The 17,806-nt window shown below is 35.1% G+C and overlaps 1 protein-coding gene across 1 annotated transcript; it reads left to right on the forward strand.

Annotated features, from left to right (window-relative positions):
* Nucleotides 1–815: 815 nt before the first annotated feature.
* LOC141602287 (DNA-(apurinic or apyrimidinic site) endonuclease, chloroplastic-like) lies at nt 816–15,609 on the forward strand. Its single transcript, XM_074422591.1, is given in 16 exon segments — nt 816–1,227; nt 2,845–2,967; nt 3,785–3,980; nt 4,093–4,228; nt 4,330–4,421; nt 5,572–5,651; nt 5,763–5,909; nt 6,042–6,457; nt 7,430–7,446; nt 7,448–7,535; nt 12,228–12,365; nt 12,475–12,522; nt 13,604–13,621; nt 13,623–13,685; nt 14,357–14,516; nt 15,088–15,609. Coding segments are annotated over 14 exon segments (1,551 nt in total). The 5' UTR covers nt 816–1,227; nt 2,845–2,967; nt 3,785–3,954; the 3' UTR covers nt 15,210–15,609.
* Nucleotides 15,610–17,806: the final 2,197 nt, after the last annotated feature.

Below are 17,806 nucleotides of genomic sequence, written 5' to 3' on the forward strand. Positions count from 1 at the left end.
TTCTTAATTTTATTAATTCCAAATTCTGAGTTTTATTAACTATATTTATCAAATTAAGGAATTATTTTACGTTAATTAAATTAGGGTTTGTTTAAACAGTCACCAGAGTTGAGTGAGGGATGGTCGCCGTCGCCGATATTGGTCAGAGACACGGCGTCCGTTGGTTGTTGTGGCGGTGTCGCTGGTGGTGATAGGGTAGGGTGTAGAGAGTAGCGTCATTTGTTTAAACCGTCGCCGACGTTGGGGTGATGGGTGGAGGCAGTCACTGATGTTTAGTGTGTGGCCCGCCGGCAGTGTTGCCGGGGTCGCTGCTTGCCGGTGGTTGCATGGTGGGCCGTGGGGCGTTAAGGGTTGTTGCCGAATGCCGACATGAACACAATTCTCTATTTGCTTCAATTCTCTACGTTCTGCTAGTCGTTAGTGTTTTTAATTTTCTTTTTTTTTGGATAAATGTTTTTTTTTTTTTGCTATTTTAGTAATTTAACTATTTTCTTTAGATGAGTTTGAGGTTTTTTTTTTTTTTGCAAAAATGATAAATATGTACTCAGTGGTGGTGAAGGTGGTGGATGGTGGGTGGCGAGTGGTGGTTGGATGGTGGTAGTTAGAGTGAGAAAATAGTAAATGAAGAAGAGAGAGGGACACTATGAAAGAAGGGTATTAAAATGAAATCACTAAAATAAAAGGGGTAATATGGTCATTTACGTCCATGAATGAGTAAAATCCGTACATAAATGAGCACCACCCAAACAGAAACCAGGACACGTCATCCTAGCCATGTGTCATTCTCTCATTAATTATTTTCCCGCCCAAAAAAATGTGTAACCCTAAAATTATTCACAGAGTAGTTTTATCTTTTACTTAGCCGTCTAACCCTTCCTGTCAAATTGCTCTCATCAACTCCATTTTTCATTCTCTTTTCATGGCAAAATTCATTTTCATGGTGAAAATCGATCTTCTGCTGCCATTTTATATTTGCTAGCCATTGAAGATTCACATAAAAACGATCAAACAATTTTTTCCCATCACCTGCCTTTCAAAAACATTCAATCTCATGATTGGCTGACGGTCTTCTCCGATCTTATGAAATATCTCAACTGGTGACATATCGTTTGCGAAGAAGACTTCTCCTTTCTTTCTGTTAGGCCCCTCTTTGAATGATATCTCGATTCCAGCGATCGGTTCCTCCTGTTCGAACGGGGGTTTGAAACCAAATTTATCCTCCTCTTGGTAATAATACTTCTCGCTTTATCCAAACATTGTTTTAAGTACAGAGTATTTTGTATGCATCCTTTCATGTACGGGTAGTTGAAGTAGATTACTATTTCCTTTTGATAGTAATAAAAATATAATTGAAATTTCACCATCGACACTCATATGCATAAATATGATACTGCGGAATCGGAAGTTTGCTTCAAGTAATCAAGAAATTTTACCGTAAAAGAATATTGAAGACAAAGGATAAGTGGCCAGATGAGTCATATTATGAGCTTTTTAGTTCGAGGCATTATAGGAATACATATCTATTCACCCAAATTTTACATCACTCCATGATTCACCCCGAACTCGCACATTCTATGGCTAAGCTTGGTCATGCTTTGACTGCTGATGAACTGAACTCACTTATGGGATTATCAAGGAAGCCGATATCCATGGCAATGGTTGTATCGGTTTTCATGGGTTTTCTATGGCTGTTACTTCTACTGCTTTTGATAATTCTTGGGCTTAACCATAAACCGGTATTTATTCTTTTGTTTTAGTGTTATCAATTCTCATTTCTCAATACTGTACGCCAGTGCAAAAGGAAAGTGTTATGGAGTAGAATGCAAAACTTAAATTTTTTTTAAACAATTGATACATTTGAAAAAACTATGCAATTTAGCATGGTCAATACCAAAATTTTGGTGATCTTCATAATGATTTTCTTAACAAAATCTTTTAACCATGGGTCATTAAATATGTATTTAGCTAACTCTTTTGGTTGTCAAGTTGCCAGTTGCCACTATCACTACAAAAGTCACATCTCTTACGGTCTGGTAAGACCGATAAAAATGGTTGTCAATAGTCCTATAGCAAAAATTGAGTCGAATGTAACTAAGTGCAATACTGGAATGTACACAAACTGACCAGCTTTCCATTTAGCTCTAATATAGTAATTCTTACTACTACTATTTAGTTCCACTAAATGTATTACAGAGTATGTTTCATTGAGTTTTAGCTGTTGATTTTTCCAATTAATCAAGATTTGGTTTTCTGCTCTCAATACTATCTTCATTTGAAAAATCATTTACCTTTTACTTGGATTGAGGATTAGGAGAAAAAGGAGGACTGACAAAGTCATTTGATTGGAGTGTCTTAGAGGGTGCGGGAATTGTTAGCAATATGGCCTAAACAAAATCCAACTTACTACAAATCTTATTTAAACCTTTTTATACACAACCTTGGTCTGTTTCACCCATTGTCGATTCATTCGTAGAGTAATCTCTCCATGTTATATGCAATTTGGCTTTAAAGTTTAAAAGTGCGTTATTTCCAATCTTTTTTTTTCCAGTGGTTAAGTTTACTTTGAAAAAAAATAGTTGGACTATAAGAAAAACAAAGTTTGACACCGATTATAAGAACAAAAAGACCTAGACAACAAAATCAAGGCACCTGAAGGGACTATTCAAAGATGGAAAGTAGTGCAAAGAAGGGATGGGGAATGGCACTATGGCGAAGGGACTATTTGTATTCTGTATGAAGATTTTAGTTTGTCGACGGGTGATTAAATGCTTATGTCGAGTATGAGTAGTAATCGAATTATCTTTATTAAATGGAAAATAATGGCCTTCTCACTTTTGTGTGCAGATTTTATAAGACGAGTTTATGCGGAGAATGTCACAAGATTATGAAACACGAGAATAGTACCCTACGTGAGCAAGATTGCTACTAAATAGATTTCTCTCGAGTCTGGATTATGGATAATATCAGGTAAATCGAGAGTGCCATTTTGCACTATTTATAACTTTGAGTCTTCAAATTTCAATCAATTTATCTCATGTGCACTTCATATTTCGTTACAACGTTTAATTTATATCCGGAAACAACAAGGATCGATATGCCTTCGGAATTGGTAAATTCGATTTTTATAAAATTATTCAATTATGTGGGAAGTTTAACCAGGTTTGGATTTTGCCTTAGTGTTATACCTTCTCCATCTCAAGAAAAGCTAATGAAATGGCAAGCATGAGTGATTTATATTGTAAAACGGTTAATACTTACTAACGGGATGATAATTTTTGAAAAACTTTTAAGGGAGGAGAGGACAGTGAAACTGCCATGGAGGGGAGAAATTATGAGACTCTAAATTCAGTAAACACAAAATGGAATTGTTATTTCCCATTTCTCATCAATATGAGTATGTGACCCAAGTGTTTTTCATCAACGTGACTTAAATATTTCTCACTTAATTTATTTATTATACAACTTTCTGTTAGAAGTTATCCATAGTTGGTGAATTAGTGAATTACTATGTACTCCTTAGTTTGGACAGAGTGATTAGTTTGGAGTTGGGCAAATTACAAACCTATTGTTCAAAATTCTAAGATAATTTATATATATAATATGTTATATACCTATACTATAGTCATGTATTAACTATTTTTTCTTTTAAAATTCTCCTAAACATACCCGTGCAACTTTGCACGGGTCCTAAACTAGTTATTTAATATTATAGAATAAAGGGATAAAAAATGGAAAATAAGTCATTTCAGGTACTTGATTTCTCAATGCTAGCATTTCATTTCAGGTACCTTAACCAAATAAGCTACTTGCCAAACACTTGCAAAAAAATCAGGTAGCTGAAATTTTGGTCAAATAAGCTACTTTGGTCAAATAAGCTACCTGAAGTGTCGTACCAAACGGAGGTATGTCCTCAATGTTGGCGGTTTCACTACCACACCTCTCCCGCCAAACATCATGCCACTAGGGTTACCACATTTGAGGTCACAATTTCAACATCTCTCCCATTTTTCTCTTCAATTTAATTACGGAGTATTCCTTTATATTTATATGCTCAATTATTAATATACATTACGTGTTTATTGTTTCCTTCAGATTATTTAGGTTTTCAAGTAGTTTGTTTTTTCGCCCTAAATTATTCCCAATTCAACTGCGAGCTATGGCTTCTGCTAAAAGAGTTAAAATCGATAATTCATCACTTGCTGCAACTACTCCAAACTCTCTCAAAAATGTATGCATTGCTGCTTCTTCATTCTTATTTATTGCCTTTTCTATTTTTATTTTTTTTATTTTTTCTGTTTTGGTTGATGAATTAATGTTAATTTTGATCAGCAGGAGAATAAATTAGCTGATATTTTAAGTATTAAGAATGAGCCCGGCAGAATTGAGTCTATGACGGTCCAACAACTTCGAAATGCATTAAGGTCGGCTCATATTTCTATTGTTTCACCGAAATAGAGTCGAAATTTCACAGCTTTTTTAATGGATTGAGCTACATTATAGTATCTCTAGTGCTTAATTGCTTGTGTGATGTCATGTACTCCTATGGAATATCTCTCAAGGCAAGAGGAGGATTCTGGTTCAACGTGTGAGCCGCGCTCTTTTGGGAGCGCCCTATGTTCATGTTCTACCAGATACCCGTTTCCTAGTCTGCTTAGAGTTTTGCTATCAATATGTTTTGATATAAACCCAATGGTTAGTAGAATGCCATACACAATTATGCTTGTCTTCTGTTAGAGATTAGCCCGGCAAATTGGGCACGTGGATTTCTCGACTAAGTTAATCGTAGCTTAAAGTAATGCAATTTTGTTCAATATGATACCTTTTCTGTGGATTTCATAAATTGGGTTCATGTCACACACAATGGAGGGGATAAAGTCGTTTACTTCATAAACAAATCAAGACTGCATTCCAAAACTAACTGACTATGAGGGGAATAACTCATTCACTTATAGATTCATCAAATCTTTACTTTTTCATGTGGCACACTACATAAGTTGTTCAAATGGCCGTGAGTTTTTAACACCCCTCGCATATAAGGCCTTTCGTATGCAAATGAGGGCTCATACGGTGAATCCTTCTACAGTTGCAAGGACACATAATGAACCAATAAGAGGAACAGTTCTCGTCTAGCTGCAAATATTTGGCGTAGTTTCATACTTTCATATCATCAATCCAGGTTCAAGTCATGAAACCTAATACCATTTTTAATTATAAAATGAGCCTGTGCTACATCCACAAGAAAGAGTGTCTCAAGTTGTCCCAAGACGAATTGGCAATGGGAGGGGTAACCTCTTATTTTATATAGTCTTAATTTCTTTTTCGTTTTCTTTTAATCAGCATCATGTGACAATCAGATGGGCTAGAGTTTTTAAACACTTCTTCCCATTCCTTTCTCTAGTCAACGTTAATTTCAGTTATAGTGTCATTATTGTTTACATGGATTTCTACTCTAGGTCAAGATCCTGCTCTACCTATGTCTTCGGTTGTATTGTGAAATAGAGAAAATATGTTAATGAGTGTTTATTTATATTCAAAACTAAAGTTCCTTCTGTTACATCTGTGATGAGTCAGAAATGCTGGAGCTTCTACCCAGGGCCGTAAACAAGAGCTTGTTTCAGCGTTGAAAACTATTTTGGATAAAGAAATTGATGGTATGACTATATTTGATGGTGAACATGGATTAAATAAGTATTGCATGGAGTTTGTTTCATATGTATTATGTCTTAAATGCCTTATTTGGGCAAGCAATACTCTTTTTGTAGATGACAAACAATCTCCTGATGAGCACGTCACAGATGAAACTGTATTGACGAAACGGCTGCCTAGCAAAAGAAATAAAAAGGCTGTTAACTCTGACATTGTGGAGGTTACTACAGATATCGAAATTGTGAAGCGAGTACAACAAAAAAGCGATGATCTTTCTGCAATCGTTTTCTCCCATCATGTTTAAGTTTGATTTTCTATAATATAGTGGAGCACTTTAGTGTTGCATGCCTTTCTCTATTTACACTTGTGTGCTTTGCATGTCTGAGTTGGCTCAGCATTGCTTCTCTTTCTTATAATATGTATACATGTTTGTATTCATTCCCAAATTCACGGGTGTCCGGGTCGTTTAACCGACTTAAGCTTTGCGGGTAAAAAGCGATCTGTTAAGAGAAAAGTAGCTCTAGAAGCTGTTAGCATTCATGACGACGTTGCTCAAGCGGTTGATAAATCTGCCTCTGAAAAAGAGCCATGGACCATATTTGCCCACAAAAAACCTCAGAAAGGATGGGTTGCTTACAATCCAAGAATAATGAGGCCACCGCCTCTAACACGTGATGCTCATTTCGTGAAGCTGATGTCTTGGAATGTAAATGGTCTGCGGGCATTATTGAAGTTAGAGAGTTTCTCTGCACTCCAGCTCGCACAAAGAGAGGATTTCGATATCTTGTGTTTGCAAGAGACGAAATTACAGGCAAGTTTAGAATTATGTTTTTGTCCATCTTTACAGCTTGATAGTTACTTCTTTTGAATAGTTTGTGGTATTTAGTGAACCTAGTGGGCCCAAGTAAATCATACTCTTGTGTGTTGAAATGATAGCAAACAACATGAAGCGGTATTTACAACCATCAATATTTTGCTCACTCTCAAATTATTATCTCTCTAGTTTCAACTGTATGTCGAAGCCCAGGAAAAACTATTTGCTTCTTTTTGGTCCTATAATGCTAACTTGTGAAATCTCTCTCTAAATTTGTAAGGGACCCTAGTGTCTCATATGAATTCTATCTGTATGCACTAGCCTGCTCCAGCTGAAACTGATCTATTTATTTATATATTTATTAATTTATTTTTAATTCAAACACTTGGGACTTAAGGAGGGTGAAAAACTTAGAGGACGAAATTTGGGTGTTGTTTCACGCTTTAATTAACAGCATAGGTTCAGCTTTCACCATATTACAGTGGCATCAAATTTGGAGTTAATATGTAAATGCAGATAGATATGTAATGATGCATGATAGGTAGCTAGAAAAAATCTCAAGACTCCAAAGTTATTGTCTTAAGTTCTTAACAAGGCAACTGGATTTGATATTTTGTTTTTTGGTTATTGTTATGCTATTAGTTTATTACTCTGTGTTGGTTTCTGAAGAACTGCTTTCTGCAGAACTATGACCATGTAACCCAACACCTGAAACAAATGTCAGGTGCACCACTCCTTACCTGAGGCACGAATGACTGATGTTTGTTGTGAACAAGTTAGTTAGACACTTGGTTAAGACATGAAACAATATTACTTCTGTTTTATTTTACTTTTCTTTGTGTCATTTGGTATCGATAAAGTTTGATCACTTAAACATTGCTATTGTGCATGTTTTGAGGTTAAGTTAGAATTCTAATTTGTAGGGGAATGACTAAGAGTTATCGTATGTTTTGTTGGATCTTTGACTAGGAGAAGGACGTTGAACGATCGAGATCTTTTGGAAGGCTTTGAAAATAGCTTTTGGACTTGCGGTGTAGTAAAAAGTGGATACTGCATGCAAAGAATTGTTTCACGGGTATGTTCCTAATGACTCTAGGAGAATATCCCATGTTGTGTACAGTGTTTTTCCTATTTTGAATAATTCCTTTTCTCATCCAACACTTTATTACGTGAGATTTTGAAAAAGCCGATATACCACGTATTGTCAATTTCAGAAGTATTCTTAGCTGATAAACTTTTTGAGACTATGACATTAGGCCCCGTTCTTTTGGATTAAATTAATTAAGTTAGGTTAGATTAAGTTAACTAAATTAATATTGATTAAACTAGTATAGATCCCGCGCAATCGCGCATGCATGCGCGGTACATAGGGCCTTTACATTTTAATGCATTATATATAGATTTTAAATTGACGCTTCATTAAATTTTCATATCATCCCTTTTATTTTAGTATGAAAAAAATAGTGGAAAAGTTATCAAGAGCTATGTTACTCAGACACGGGAGAGGTGTATCGTATCCGATACGTATCGGAGTATCGGATACGCGATTGTGAAAATTCAATAATGCGGGAATACGGTCAAACATGTATCTTGATCAATTTTACAGTACGGATACGACACCGCATCTCTAAATATTGAAGGAGATTCATTGCCACTAGGGTTTTTTTTTACATTGTTATTATATGTTTAATTATTAATATTAATATTATATGTTAATAGCGACAAGTGTATGGCAAATAGGCGTACAGCTAGCACCCACTTGGAAGTTTAAATCAGAAAGTCAAAGAAAGAGAGAGTAGAATTATAAAATATCATTGGTAAAAGACCAAAACGCCCCCTTTAAACCCTAATTATTTGGGTAACAGCCGCAATAGTTCACAAGTCACAACTTTGCAACTCTCCTTCCATGTGCCTCATCTCTTTCTCTTCGCCGGCGACTGTCCTCCATCTGAGGCGAACTCCGGCGATGTTATCAAAGTTTGGATGATTATTTATGAGCAAAGCAACAACCCAGGTAAGAGTGTTAAATATGTTCAATACTGTACCGGTGTCGTGTCCTTTTCCGGCGTGTCTGACACGTATCACGTGTCGTATTACGTATCGACACGTGATACGCCGGTGAGGTGCCGTGTGACGTGTCGGAGTATCCCTGATCAAGAGAAATGAGTGAAGTCATGAAATGTGTATATTAATGATTTTTCAAATGATTTCAATTTAAATTTTCTCCAAAAAAATTGTTTTTTTTTTCACAGAAATAATAATATAAAATATAAATTTAATTTTTGTATACGAAGTTTGTATGTGTTAAATCATTCACTTCTCTAGTACTCCCTCCATTCAACTCCAAATGGTACATTTCTTTTTTCACGTTTGCCAACGCACGTTTTGCATCGTAAATATCTTTAGCTACACTGTTTTAAAAATTATAAAAATTTGATATTTTTAATGTACTCCTAAAGACGAATATAACAAGATCCCACATGAATATATTTTATCTTATATATCGGGAGAAAATGAGAAGATTCTTCTTACTTGTGAATAGTGTACAAAAGAGAAACATACCATTTGGAGTTGAATGGAGGGAGTATATAACAACAGCACTTATAAAAGATTTAGCAAATTATAATTTTTAGATTTATATCAGTTTTGTTTTTATTTTAATTAGACGATACGCAATATCATTTAGAGTTTAGAAAATATCATAGTTATTAAAAGATTATATATTAATGAAAAAATAATAATTTATTAAAGCAAAGTTTTGTTTCCTTATTTAAGAGATTCCTTTCGGAGGGAAAAGTTTTGAGAAATTTATTCTCTTAGGGGGGCGTTTGGTTGGGGGTAATTAGGAAAGGGTAAGAGAATAGGGAGTGATGATTCCCTTTGTTATTGTTTGGTTAAGTAAATTAATGATACCCTTTACCCATCTATCCTATTAACAAACCTCCTAATAAGGGGGCGTTTGGTATGGGAAAGAGAAAAAGAATGAGATCAAGAAAGGGAAATAAGGGGTAAGGTATAGAATTACCTTGAATTAAACTTGTTGTTTGGTTATGATCTTGTAAGGGAATGGTTTATCCCCTTATTCCCTTTGTGGTTGTTTGGTTGTTAAAGAAATGAATCAATCTAATATTACGATTTTTTTTCCTAAACAATTTCTTTCATTCGTTTTTTTTGTTACGACTTCATAACTATTTTTTCCAGTCCATTTTTTTTTCTACCCTTTTTTTGTGATTTTTTTTTTGTTACTTTTTTTTTCTTTTATCTTATTCAATATTTTTTTTTGCTATGCAACCTTTTTCAAGTAAACATATTTTTTTTAATACAACTTTTTTTCGAGATAACTTTATTTAGTAACGCAAAATATTACTTCTTGTCCAAAACACGAAACATTGTTCCACATGACAACCATTAAAAAGTTCAAAAGCAAAAAAAGATTATAAGTTCAACCTACTAGTTTTTCATAGACTCGAACATCGACATCATTTTAAGCCAAAAGACTTTTGACATATACGCATTTCAATTCATCAGGACACTTTGAAGAAAATCATGAGCTTATTTGGTTGGGCCGTCAAGATCGGAGCTACTTCTAAAGTTTCTTGCGGAGTAATACCTTCCAAAGCAAGTAGTACATCTAGCACTTTTTCACCCTTCTCGCTTATTTCTTGCTCACATCCATCAGCACGTTGCTCACGTTCATCAGCTCGGGACATCACATTAGCCATGGTAAAAAGATGAACATTCATGTCTTTCATAAAACCTTGTAAAGAAGCCAACTCCGAATTGCTAGAATTATTAGGTTATTCTAAACTGATACCACTACCCCCCAAGGTTTAGAATTTCATTCCCTTCCTTACCCATCTTTTTTTCTCTTTCACTCATAACAACGTAACTTTCAGGAAAAAAAACCCAACGCTCCTGTCAATAATTCTAGCAAGTCTAGCAAGTCTGAGTTAGCTTCTTTGCAAGGTTTTATGAAAGACATGAATGTTCATCTTTCTACCATGGCTAATGTGATGTCCCGAGCTGATGAACCTGAGCAACGTGCTGATGAACGTGAGCAAGAAATAAGCGAAAAGGGTGAAAAAGTGCTAGATGTACTACTTGCTTTGGAAGGTATTACTCCGCAAGAAACTTTGGAAGTAGCTTCGATCTTGACGGCCTAACCAAATAAGCTCATGATTTTTTTCAAAGTGTCCTGATGAATCGAAATGCGTATATGTCAAAAGTCTTTTGGCTTAAAATGATGTCGATGTTCGAGTCTATGAAAAACTAGTAGGTTGAACTTATGATCTTTTTTTGCTTTTGAACTTTTTTATGGTTGTCATGTGGAACAATGTTTCGTGTTTTGGACAAGAAGTAATATTTTGTGTTGCTGAATAAAGCTATCTCGAAAAAAAATTGTATTAAAAAAAATATGTTTACTTGAAAAAGGTTGCATAACAAAATAAATATTGAATAAGATAAAAGAAAAAAAAGTAACAAAAAAAAGGGTAGAAAAAAAATGGACTGGAAATAATAGTTGGGAAGTCGTAACAAAAAAAACGTATGAAAAATATTGTTTAGAAAAAAAAATCGTAATATTAGAATGATTCATTTCTTAAACAACCACAAAGGGAATAAGGGGATAAACCATTCCCTTACAAGATCATAACCAAACAACAAGTTTAATTCAAGGTAATTCTATACCTTACCCCTTATTTCCCTTTCTTGATCTCATTCTCTTTCCCTTTCCCATACCAAACGCCCCTTAGTATATAAGGGGATTAAGTTAAGTTTAATTAAGGTGTTATTTGGCCTAGCTTTAGAAGTGCTTTTGTAAATGAAAAAGTAGAAGTTAGGCCAAATACTATTTTTTAGGGAGTGTAAAACTACTTTTGAAAGGCCATAAACTACCCATTAGGCCAGTAGAAGTAACAAATTGGTGCTTCTACTTCTAATTTTTCTTTGTATTCGTAAGATTTTAGCACATGCAAAAAATAATATTTGGGTATCTATACAAAATATTTCCAAATTTCGTCAATATAAATATCATTCAAATGATAATATTTGGGGTACATTTGATTTTTAAAAGAAAAACCAAAAATTGCTCACTAATTGGCCAAACATATCAAACAATGAAAACAATTTTTTTAAAAATTTGGCCAGACCCCGATAAATTTTCTAAGTAGTAGTTTATGAAGAAATCCTTTTAAAAAAAATTTGGCCAAACAAAAAATTGCTCACTTTTTTATAAAAGCAAGGCCAAACACCCCCTAAACTAAGTTAAGTTAAGTAATTTAAGGTTATTTAAGTCAATTAAGTTAATTAAGTTAATTAAGTTTTAAGTTAAGTCAAATTTAATTATGTTGACTTAAGTTAATCATGTTTGATTAAGTTCATTTCACGTCAGGTCTATTAAGCTCTCGGTAGTCGATTCGGTTCAGACGGGTTCAGTCCAAATGAACACGGCTGTAGTTGTTATCCTTCCATATATGTCCATTGCATGCTACGTTTGGAATGTTGTTCTTCTTTTACCGTCTCCTCTTCTTTTATTTACGTATGGCATGTGATGTTCTGTCTTGAGAAGTTGGTTTTACATAATGTTTTGGTTTTTGTATTCTGATTGTCCTACTCATGTTCTTGGATTGTGTATTGTTAATGTGCACTTTATTTTCACATGCTTTAATTGTGTGAAAAGAAATAGGAAAGAGAAAAATTTATGCATGCTTAAGTTGTGACCAATGCTGGGTAATTGTGTCTCTGCTGATTTTATTTGTTTGTCTCTCAGATAAAACCACTTTCCGTAAGATATGGCCTTGGCATACCCAACCACGATGCCGAGGGGCGTGTGGTGACTGCAGAGTTTGACTCTTTTTATTTACTGTGTGTATATGTTCCTAATTCTGGGGATGGACTAAGGAGACTGGTAATTGATTGCTTCTAATCTTCACTACCCTGGTATTCTTTAGATTAAGGAGTTTGTCATCAAAATATATATTCATTCAGAACTTCTGAGAAGTGCTCTTTTGTTTTAGTCGTACAGAACTACAGAATGGGACCCATCTCTCAGCCATTACATTAAGGTAAGAATTTATCCTTTATTAAACTTTAAATTTCGCTGCTGGTTGGTAAATGTTTGTTGTACTCCTGACACTTTTTAAATGCTAGCGCATCACGTTTTACCACTGATTGGTTTTCTGTGTGTTGATAATATATTCTTCAGGGTCTAGCCGGTCTACGGATGAATTATACGCATGAATTTCATGATTATAAATTGATAATATTATATTAGAGGCTAATGGCTAAGAAATTTATGTAGCTCTTTTGCTTTTGGGATTAAAGCTATTACGATGTTGTATCATGCTTTTATAAGTTGTTTCGTTATCTCAACATTATCTAAATAGTATTTCCTTTAAAATTTCCATATTCACTTGATCAAACATGTGTATTTTTTGGCATAAGCTTTTTATAAGTTTGCTGCACATTCTACTTCTGTTTACTTCAAGGTATCACATCAGCTGTATTAATTTCTGCAACTTCCATCTTTTCATATCTCAATAATTGATTAGTCATGCAGACTATAAGGCTCTACATGGGCAATTGGAAACCCTAAGGTGGAGTTTAAGGTGTTTAAGCATGGTGATATACCCACTGATCACTGTATTGTTCTGGACCTCTCACATATGGTGTCCGTTTTTTTTCCTTTTAATATGGAATAGTTACCCACCTGTTTTAGATGAGTGGATGCTCATTTTTTGTGTAGTAGTATTCATCATTTTCTTGTTGCTTAGTAGTTTCATTACCTTCATATGTTACTTTCTTATCTGCCCCTTACGGATCACTGGCTGGTATCACGTGGAGTAGTAGGACCTCAGGGGCCATTTAGTATTGCAATGGTATTTTGTTGGAAGGGAAAGTAGGTGGATTGGAGAGCTGGTTTTTGCTTATAGGCCTCTCTCCAAAGATGTTTTCATAGTTACAGCTTTATGTTGCTCTATCAGTTTGCATTAGATCCTCATTTCATTTTGGGACTTTGGCTTTGTTCTTTTCATGCTTTAGATTTGCTTGTCTGCTCTGACACTGTATATATGTGGTGGAGATGTTAGATCTAAATTATCTACAGGGTGTCTACCAAAGTTATTGATTGGCGTTCGTATTATGCAGGAACTAGAAAAGTCAAAACTGTAATATTATTGGTGGTGATACGAATTGTGCACATCAAGAGATCGACATTTACAACCCTGCGGTAAGTTTGTAGCAAAATTTGGTACAATCCACTTGTTTAATATGAGTAGCTAATACCTATTTGTTATGGTCCGGATTTTGTGCGGATCATCACACTATGCCAGTTGGTTTTAAATTGTTTATCTTTAGAAGTTTTGGCTTATTTTCATTTGTGATTATTTTAACAGTTTGCCATTAAACATAATACTATGAAACAGGATAAATGGTCCTCTTTTTTCGTGAAGTAGTGGAAAACCATCTAGGCTTTGTGAAGAGTCAATAAAAAATATTTTCCTTACAATTTCAGTGAAAAGGTTGTCTAGATTCAACCATTCCATATCACCTTGGAGCGAAAGCCTTTGTTGAGGCAACAGGGTAAATATGATGAATCATGGTGGTAAACGGCAAAAATATGTGGATTAAATAGAGTTGAAACTTATAAAATTATTTTGGATTATACTAAGACAAGTCAAATGCTCCAACTTACATCATTTAGCTTTTTATCCTTCAACATTAGTCATCCTGGTACTATATTGCTTTAATTCAATTCTATAGTTATAACACTGAAAGGAAGTCGCTTGGCTAAAAACACGACAGCATTACCTTTTTGTACATGTCCCCTTTCTCCATCTTGTTGAGAGTAGCACCTCTTCCACAATTTAAATAGTTGATTATTTGGTTTTAAATACTTAGGGAAACAAAAGAAGTGCTGGATTCACAATTGAGGAAAGGGAATCATTTGAGAACAACTTTCTATCAAAAGGATTTGTGGATACGTTTAGAAAGCAGCATCCAGATGTTGTTGGCTATACTTACTGGGGCTACCGACATGGTGGACGTAAAACTAATAGAGGTATTGATCTTATTTGCTCAATGGATAATCAGTGCATCTATGGATTGAACTATTGAAGTGGTCATATTGGTCTATGCGGTCATTTACTTGGAAGTGTGTAGGGCCTCGATGCTTTGTAGCGTGCAGCGGCCTCTTAACTATGTTCTGCGTTTTTGAAATTTAAGCAGAGTTGTAGTTTATCATATGTTCCTTTTCTGTGTCTGCATTCAATTTTGTGAAGAAGGAAAACAAAATAAGAAGAGAGACTACTAACATGGTGGAAGCAATTAGTCTTTTGAGAGACTGTTACATTAATATAATGCGACTCCAGCCCATAAAAATAGGAAGCCTACCCATATACCCATTAACCAAAAAATAAAATCAAGGATAATCTTAGGAGTCTTCTCACAAGACCTGTAAAAAGTTGACTTATTATATTGTAATGATGAAATAATAAAATTTAATGTGATGCAATGTTTTTCTTAACGTACATTACTAGGGTTCTAGTTTTTGCATATGCCAATTACATGTTCTTGCTAGCTTCAAACCTCGTTCTTGTATTTTTATTTGCTCATCCATATTTGAATCACAGGATGGAGACTTGACTATTTCCTAGTTTCGGAATCACTTGCGGACAGAGTTCACGACTCTTACATCCTCCCTGATGTCCTTGGTAGTGATCATTGTCCCATCGGCCTTGTACTAAAGCAGTAGCCTACAGACACGTTCTGATCATCTGGATTCGCGCGTTCTCTCCAAAGATGCCGGTTTTGTTTGCTTTTGTAGTATTTAAGACATTTTCTTCAACAACCTCACTTTGGGACATTTGGTGTGGAGGGAGCCGCATGCCTAATTTTGATGCTGATGTGTTTCGAACCACGTCATGTCACCCTTAATGACTTTTCTAGTTAAGTTGGTTGACCTGTGCCATTTTGGGACATTGTAGAGGTGGCAAGATGGTACAAAGAAATGTCTTAAAAGAGGCAAGACAATCATCTATATGCGTTGCCTAGTTCAAATTTGCGCAAAGCAGATTTTTCTACTTGTTTTGATGTATAGAATATCATTAACACTAGTGTAATTTATCTTGAAATTGCCTTTTGTCTGTCCTTTATCTCGGCGCACCGTGTTAAATTCATTCGGGCTCTTATAGTCTTATCGATAGAAAGGGTGTGACTTTTTGTTTGGTCCAAAGTCCAAACCAAAAAATTGGAGACTGTGTTGGTTAAAACTGGAAAGCGGTAGTAGTTAAAGAAAAGTAGTCGCAAATGGTGGGTAAGCAGATAGTCCATGTCCCCATATCCAACGTGCATTTGTTTTGATTCCTAGAGGCATACAAAGTTGAACTAAAATACAAATTATGTTCATGTTAATTCCTACAGTGTATATATCTAAAACCCTCTAAATGTGTGAACTTGGGTAAATGTTGAACAGTAGAGCAGTGTTCCACCCTTTCCTCACGTGATGAACAGCCTTTCACGCTTTACCTCCCTCTTTCTTCTTTGTTTTTTGCATCTGTTTACTCCTCTTTCTTCTTTGTTTTTTTCACTGCTCTTTGCTCTTCCATTTCTTTTCTTTCTTCCTTCCCTGCTTCTTCCTTCAATATCTCCTCATAACTTGATGGCTTAATTTAATTTTTATTCTGCTATCTATGATCCATTCCCTTTCATTCTCCATCATGTGTTTAAAATTTGATTGTTGATGCTCCATTATATCCATCAAGACGAGTCTCTTCTGAGTTGCCGGCCATTCGGATTATTCACTACTCGGAGATGATTTCTGGGGTCTTTCTATGTAAGCACATTGCATCGCTTTATTTGAGTTGATTTTTGGGTTTTTGGGGTTGACGGATCCCAATTTAAGGGTTTTAGAGTTGATTTTTGGGTTTTTGGGGTTGACGGATCCCAATTTTAGGGTTTTATAGGTGATTTATTCAGTTTTATAGTTGATTTTTGGGTTTTTGGGATTGACTGATACCATCTCTTAGCTTATTGTTAGTGTATAACAACCATTGATTGCTTTAATTGAACTCATGCTCCGGTTTTGATTTCCTATTTTAGTGCGTTGTTCATTTGGTGCGTTTTGAAACGACGGATTTAACTTATACGGAGTAAAGTTATAAGTAGATGATATCATTCTGAAATTTGTTTTGTTGATCTGATTGAATTTATGTTTTTATACCATGAAATTAATCACAAGGAACTGTAACTGTTGTAGGGTTTAAGCACTGTGTGATTCTAATCTGATGTCTTCTTCATCGAGCAAGAGAAGAGAGTTAGATGTTATGAAATTATAAGTAGATTTTTTTTTTAATGTTCTATTCATGGCTGCCTATATCTTGTGTATATTTCTCACATGATTCCATTTGGGTTGCCATTAATTAAAAAAAAAAATTCTTTTTTGTTTTCATTTGGAATGGGGGTGAAAGATTCAATCTTTTTCAGCTTCGGAATGTAGTCGAATAAAGGAAATAGTTCAGTAAACTCTGTATGATTCCGAAATTACAAAATTGGAGAGTGTTGTCGCAAATTATGATTGCAGTTTTCATCATGGGTCATCCCGGAAAAGCCTATCTATGTTTTTAACATAGGGTTAAAGGTTGAGTGCATACCGTCTTCCCCACCTGTGGCCAAGCGCCATTCACTCATGGAGTCACTTGGGTAATGATGTTGTTCGGAAAGAGATTCTTTTTCATTGCAGGGTGTGAAACGTATTCGTTAACTAATGAACTATTGCTTCTGCTTTCTCTTTTGGTGTTTTCATTTGAATCTAACCATTTCGTTCACGGGTTTGAAGTGTTAATGTTAGCATCTTAGTTACTGAATTTTTCCTGTCAAATTGTTGTTTATTTCATAGAGGCACAATTTAGCAAGTTTCCTTTCAAAAGTTGTGCCTTTTGATGTGATGGAAAATGATTGCTCTGATGATAACACTACTTTAATGCATGGTTCATGAAGGATGATGAGCAATTTCGCTGTGGAGCTTAAAGATGATAGAATTGATGAATTCACTGTGGTTTTTCATGGACCAAAGGAGAGTAAGTGAATGCTCTCTTCTCTTTTTTGTTTGTCGCCCCACATTCCTTTGTCAAACTTTTTTTTTATCTCGGCCAATCAACATGACACATCATTTGTCCATATCCAAAGATGGGGAAACCAGATGACAACTTTGTTCAGTTAAGACTTACCCGTTGTTTGGATGAAGGGAAAAGGATGGGGACAATTTCTATGTTCGGTTAGCAAGTCAAGTAGTTGAGATATGGATCAGAGGGATCAATTTCCCTGCCTCCAAGCGATATCAAAATCCCTCTT

The sequence above is a fragment of the Silene latifolia genome, chromosome 9, assembly GCF_048544455.1.
Source record: "Silene latifolia isolate original U9 population chromosome 9, ASM4854445v1, whole genome shotgun sequence".
Classification (NCBI taxonomy): Eukaryota; Viridiplantae; Streptophyta; class Magnoliopsida; order Caryophyllales; family Caryophyllaceae; genus Silene; species Silene latifolia.